We start from the raw sequence: 6,030 nt of genomic DNA on the forward strand, positions 1-6,030 counted from the left end.
GAATGTCTGGTGTGTTCACAGTGGGGCCTGACGGGGACCCTCCCCGCCTCTCCGCTGGGGGGTGGTGGGAGGGTGACTCTGTCCTCACAGCCCCCTCGCCCCAAGGCTGTTGACACTGGCCTGGCTCCCACAGATTATAAAAGGAGAGGCTCGTGAACCCACAATCTGATGCCACACTTCAAACACAGCCGTAGCGGCTGGTGTCTGTGTACGTGGTTCTCTGTGCATGTTTGCATGTTTCTGTGTGTGTGCACATCTGTATGTGTGTGGATCTGTGTCCTTGCATGTTTGTGTATATGTGCCTGTGTCTGTGGCATCTGTGTCTTTGTGTGTATCTATGTGTATTTGTGTGTACTTGTGTTTATCTATGTGTGTCTCTGTTTATCTGTGTATATGTTTATCTTTGTATCTGCATGTGTGTTTTTTGTGTGTACAGGTTTGTGTGTGCACTTGTGTAATTGTGTGTCTGATCTGTGTGTGCCTGTGTATCTGTGTATACGTTTGTGTGTACACGTTTGTGGGTGCATTTGTGAATGTGTATATGTATCTTTATGGGTGTCTGTATCTGTGTGTCTGTATCTATTTGTATCTTGATGTATGTGTGTCTGTATCTGTGTGTTTGTGTGTATCTGTTTGTATCTTTGTGTGCGCACATGTGTGTGTGGAGCGAGGAAAAAGGAGATAACAAGGCATCAAGGAGCCTTTCTGAAAACCCACAAGGCCCAGCCCAGGAACAGGGCACAGGCTTGATGGGTGAGAGTCTCTCTAGCAGCCTCCTGACAGAAAGATCTGGAATTCCAACCCAACATGTAGGGCTCTGTCCCCTCCTCAGTCCCCCTTGACTGTCATAACTAAACATCCCAGCTGCAGAACTGTCTGTTTTTTGGTTTTGTTTTGGAAATGATTATACCCCAGAGATAAGAGACCTTCCAAACACATCCCTAATAAGGCGAGGGGTTCTCTGGTTGAGTCAGGCAGCCGCTGCTCATGTTCAATTTCTGTAATTTTCATTTCAAAGGGAAAAATAAATGAGCAGGTAATGTCATAAAATCTCATCATGAAACTCCAGGGCTGCTGGGGGTGGGGGGCAGGGGGCTCCAGCATCTCTTTTAAAGGAGAAGCCACAGAAGCAAAGTGTCTCTTGCCCCCACCCCACAGCTTCTCCCTGAGGTGGGACTGAACTGGCCATGAGCCCCTCCTGCCTTCCATGGAGGTGGGAAAGGTGGGCTGGGGGAGGCTGGCATCCGGGCGGGGGGCGTGGGGGCGGGTGGCAGGCAAGTCAGATGTGCAGAGGCGGCCCCTGGAATGTAGTCCATCACCTTCCGTCAAATCCTCCTCCCCAAAGACTAGGGGGCCAGAAGGTTAACACACCCCTTGTCCCCTGAGCCACTTTGAGGCCCTGTCAGAAAGTAAGAACAGCGAGAGGCTGGAGGGGGTCGAAGCATTCTGAACGGAACGAAAAGCAAACACCTGGAATATTCGGTCAGAGTCCAAACTGCCCTGTCCTTGTGGCCCCAATGTCACAGCAGAGGCTGCTGAGTGTCACTGCTTAGCAGGAAATGGTCTGAGGCAGAGAAAAGCAGAACTTTCCAGAAAGATTTACTAGGCAGCTGGAGGGAAGAGGACGGGAGGGGCGGGCAGGGAGATGGGAGGCAGCAGCGGGAGCCGGACGTGAGCCCTGGCTCTGCCATGAGCAGCTGCGCCGACTCAGGGAAAGTTACTTCACTTCTCTGTGCCTCTGCTTCCTCGTCTTTACTACCAGTGTGACAGGCAGCCTCCGAGACAGCCCTCCGTGGCCCCCAGCCCCCTGGCAGTCACATCCTTGTGCAGCCCCTCTCCCACTGTAGGAGTACTGTCTGTGTGGCCAGGAGCATACGGCAGAGCGATGGTGTCACCTCCAGATTACGTTAGAAAAGACTAGAGCTTCCACGTCGGCCTCCCTGCCACCTCTCCTGCCTCTCCCGCCTGTCTCTCTCTCTCTCTCCCTCCCTCCCTCCCTCTCTTCCTCCCCCACCATTTGTAGGAAGCCAGACACTATGCTGTGAGGACACCCAAGCAGCCCTATGGAGAGGAAGAGCCACGTGGGTGAGCCCCAGACAAACCTCAGGTTGCTGCAGCCCCAGCTGACACCTTGACTATAACGTTAGGAGACCCTGAGCCAGAACCTCCCCAAAAAAGCCACTCCCAGACAGCTGAACCATGGACACTGCGAGAGAGTACACACTGTCGTTTGCAGCTGCTAGATTCATTAGCAGGCTGATTCATTAGCTAACACGTCCAGGGTCACTGTGCACATTCAGGGGCCCGGGGCCGTGTGAAGGGCTCGGCACAGAGCCTGCCTCACAGTCAACGCTTAGCAAAGGTGGGAGAATAGGTTAGTGGTCTGATGACGCTACGGACCCCTCCTCAAAAGAATGCTTCAAAATGTATAAAACAAGATACACAGGATTACAGAGGAAACCTATTATACTAAAATACAGTCCAATCCACAGACCTCTTGGTGGGAGGATGGAGTCCCAAGTTAAAGATGCTCGTCCCCTGCTTTGGCCTGTTGGCCAGCCTGGCTGCATTTGTACCTGGTTTCCCCACAGATGAGCTGTGTGTTCCTGGGTTCTTCAACCCAGCTCTGTCATCGTTGCTCTATGAATGTGACCAAAGCATTCCTGTCAACTGTCACCTCTGCAGGAAGGTGCCGAAACTTACATGTGCTGCGATGCGTTGGGGAAGAGGTGTGAGTACTGGGGGGCTGAGTCCTCGGGGCCGTGGGGGGCTGCGTGGCTGATGACCATTAGGACGGGCCTGTGTGGGTACATCTTCTTGGACGTGCGGAAGAAGTTCACGCTGTCGTTGGTGACGAGGTCTGTCAGGTAATCCTGAGGGTGGGGAGGGACAGGAGAACACGCGAGGAGCTGACCACTTGTACCAAGCGCCCGCCGTGTGCCAGCCACCGTGCCGGGCATCGGGGACACAGCAGCAAGCAAAACAGGCAATTCCTGCCCTCACAGAGATGACGGTCTGGGGGGCAGATAGGTCATAAGTCAGCAAGCAAAACACATGAATGTTGACTGACGCTATGCACAGCAGAGAAAAGCAAGCAGAGAAGGGGTTAGAGAGGACGGGCGCGAACCTGCCATCGGTCATTCATTCACGATAGATATTAAAATAACAACAGCTTACGCGACTGAGTGCTTATGGTGTGCCGAGAACTGTTCCGTGTTTCTTCGTATTAGCTTGTTTAATCCTTACATAACCTTAGAAAGTGTGTGTGATGGTAATAAACCCTGTTTTTTTGGAAGAGGAAATTAAAACACGAGAGTAGTTGACTCACTTGCCTAATGTCACACAGCTGGTAAATGCTGCAGCCAGGCCTCCGAGACCTCACGGCTGGAGAGCCTGTGCTGGGGGCAGGAGCAGAGAAACGCGTAAACAAAGACCCAAGGCAGTGACAAGGTGTGATGGATGAAAGAAGTAAGACAAGATGCGACCAAGAGTAAGGGGGAGTTGGGGTGGGGGGTGGACTTTAGCCGATGCAATCAGGGAGGCCACTCTGAGGAGGTGACATCTAAGCTGAGACCTGACTGATGACAGGGAGATGGGCATGGGAGGATACATATCACTGGGGTTCATCTCAGCTGCTGGAATCCTCGGGGGAGCTTTACTGATGCTTGGGCCCACTCCCGGAGTTTCCAGTTTAATTCCTCTGATTCAGCGCGGACCTCGGACTATTATTTCAAAGCTCCCCAGGGGATTTAAATGTGCAGCCAGGACTGAGAACCACGAATCCAGGGAAGAGTTCCAGGCAGAGGGAATAGCAAATGCAAGAACTCTGAGGCAGGGAGGAGCCTGCCATGTGTTTGAGAAACAGAAAGAGGGTGAACTGGCAGCAGGTACAATGCAGGGACCACCCAGGGAGCAGCATCAAGGTAGGTGTCACGAGACCCACTGAGATACTGGGCGGAAGAGAGAAGAGCTGACGGAAAGGTAATGGCAGAGACTGAGGGCTTTCCAAGCTCAACTATGACGTGAGATGTGCCTGAACTCTTCCTGAACTTGGCAGATCTTCAGCTGCTGGTCTCTCTCGCAGGTAATGAGTCTTGAAATTTACCCACCGCTTCCTAGGAAGCAGCTCTATCCAAAATGATCACTTTCAAAAAAAGAGGCATTATTTTAGAGAAGAAAAAGTAAAGATGTAGCTACAGCTTCTACCTTGAATGAAACTGTTAACACACACACACACACACACACACACACACACAGAAAAAAAAGGTAATGCAGAGACTGAGGGCTTTCCAAGCTCAACTACAACGTGAGATGTGCCTGAACTCTTCCTGAACTCGGCAGATCTTCAGCTGCTGGTCTCTCTCGCAGGTAATGAGTCTTGAAATTTACCCACCACTTCCGAGGAAGCAGCTCTATCCAAAATGATCACTTTCAAAAAAAGAGGCTTTATTTTAGAGAAGAAAAAGTAAAGAAGTGGCTACAGCTTCTACCTTGAACGAAACTGTTAAGACACACACACACACACACACCCCCCACTGGTGTACGTGTGCATCTACGGACACACGTCTTAAGGCACACTCATACCCTACACCTATACACATGAGGACGGTCACTGCAGTGGTGCTGGTAAGGCGGTGAGCAGCAGCAGGCAGATGAATGATGCACGCCACGCGGGCTGTGTAGACATTATGGGCTGTGTAGACATGAACAGGGCAGCGAATCTAATTACTGAGGTGGGAAGTCTCCAGGAGGCGCTGCTGAGAAAAAGAACATGCTACAGAGTCAGACCTGAGAGACCCTATCTTTTTTTGTGGGGAAGGGAGGGAGGCAGAGTGGAGAGAAGCCTAACCCCTACTTTCCTGTGTTTTTAAGGACCACGGAAGAATCTAGGGGAACGGATCTCAAAGTGCTTGCTGGGAGCTGTGACAGAGGGCACGACCAGGAGAAAGTCACTTTGCTACTCTATGTGCTCGTCCTGGAATACTTTCTATGATGAATTTTTAGAAGTAAAAAGAGGTTTTATAAGGGGGCTTATAGAACCTACTACATAATAATGTCAATCAAAGAGCTGCCAGGACAGTCGTGGAACATGACCCAAAGGCGTTAGCCAAGCTCTTAAGATGACAAAGGTAACTAACTGTGGATCTAAAAAGGAAGGGGTCCAGATGCCAACAGGAAACCACGCTCAGTGCCTCCAGGGGGCGAATCGGAACCGGTCCACCAGGTGAAACTCGCTGCCTCTGGCGGCAGGTGGGGTGGGAACCGGGCTGCTGCTCTTTATGATAAACTCATCTATTCGATTTCAGAACTATATACGTGCCTGTCTGGCTGTGAGTAAAAGATTTTTTTTTTTCAAAGCCACCATTAACATCCGTTCCCAAGAGAGGGCGCAGAGCAGTGAGAAAGAATAAACTAGATCTAACGGATCAACACGAATTAATCTAACAGACCTGATAGTGGGTGAGAAAAGCAAGTTGTAGAAGGATGTACATGATACGATGCCATTTATAGAAAGTCTAAGAACACACAGAACGGTACTGTGTACTGTGTGCGATACCTGCGTATGGGGTGGAAGAAGGGACGCGTGTGTGGGAGTGATGAGCACCAGACTCAGGATACCATTCCCTCCTGGGCGGGCACAGGCTGGGACAGGAGTGAGCGGGAGGGTGACGGGGTGTTCCTAAGTCTCCATGATGTTGCCTGTCCAGAAGTGCATGAGGGTGATATCCAGCTGGCCTCTCAAGGCCGGTGTGAGGGTTTCAAGCGCTAAGAGACGTAAAGCTCTTGACACAGTGCCCTGCCTGAAGCCAGCTCTTGATAAGAGTCAGCTAATATTGTGGCTGTCTTGGTGGCCTGAAAGATTTTCTGCACATCTAAAAGCCACCTACTCGCCCTCCTTGGTCCTCCTCAAAGCCACTCCTACAGTAAGCCTTTTCTGATCCCTGTTAGCTGCGTGGGGATAATGGTGATGGTGATGATGGTGGTGGTGGTGGTGGTGTCTGCAACGACATTGGACACTCATCCCTGCAT

The 6,030-nt window shown here is 51.1% G+C and overlaps 1 protein-coding gene across 2 annotated transcripts in view; it reads right to left on the reverse strand.

Moving 5' to 3' along the window:
• The window catches only part of SULF2 (sulfatase 2), a 106,891-nt gene that overhangs the window by 23,378 nt on the left and 77,483 nt on the right, over positions 1-6,030 (reverse strand). For both annotated transcript variants that reach the window (XM_006921896.3, XM_025040050.1), the window contains exon 5: positions 2,704-2,873. In XM_006921896.3, coding sequence (XP_006921958.1) covers positions 2,704-2,873 — 170 coding nt within the window. The remainder of the gene's footprint in view (positions 1-2,703; positions 2,874-6,030) is intronic.

Source organism: Pteropus alecto, unplaced genomic scaffold (genome assembly GCF_000325575.1).
Source record: "Pteropus alecto unplaced genomic scaffold, ASM32557v1 scaffold45, whole genome shotgun sequence".
NCBI lineage: Eukaryota > Metazoa > Chordata > Mammalia > Chiroptera > Pteropodidae > Pteropus > Pteropus alecto.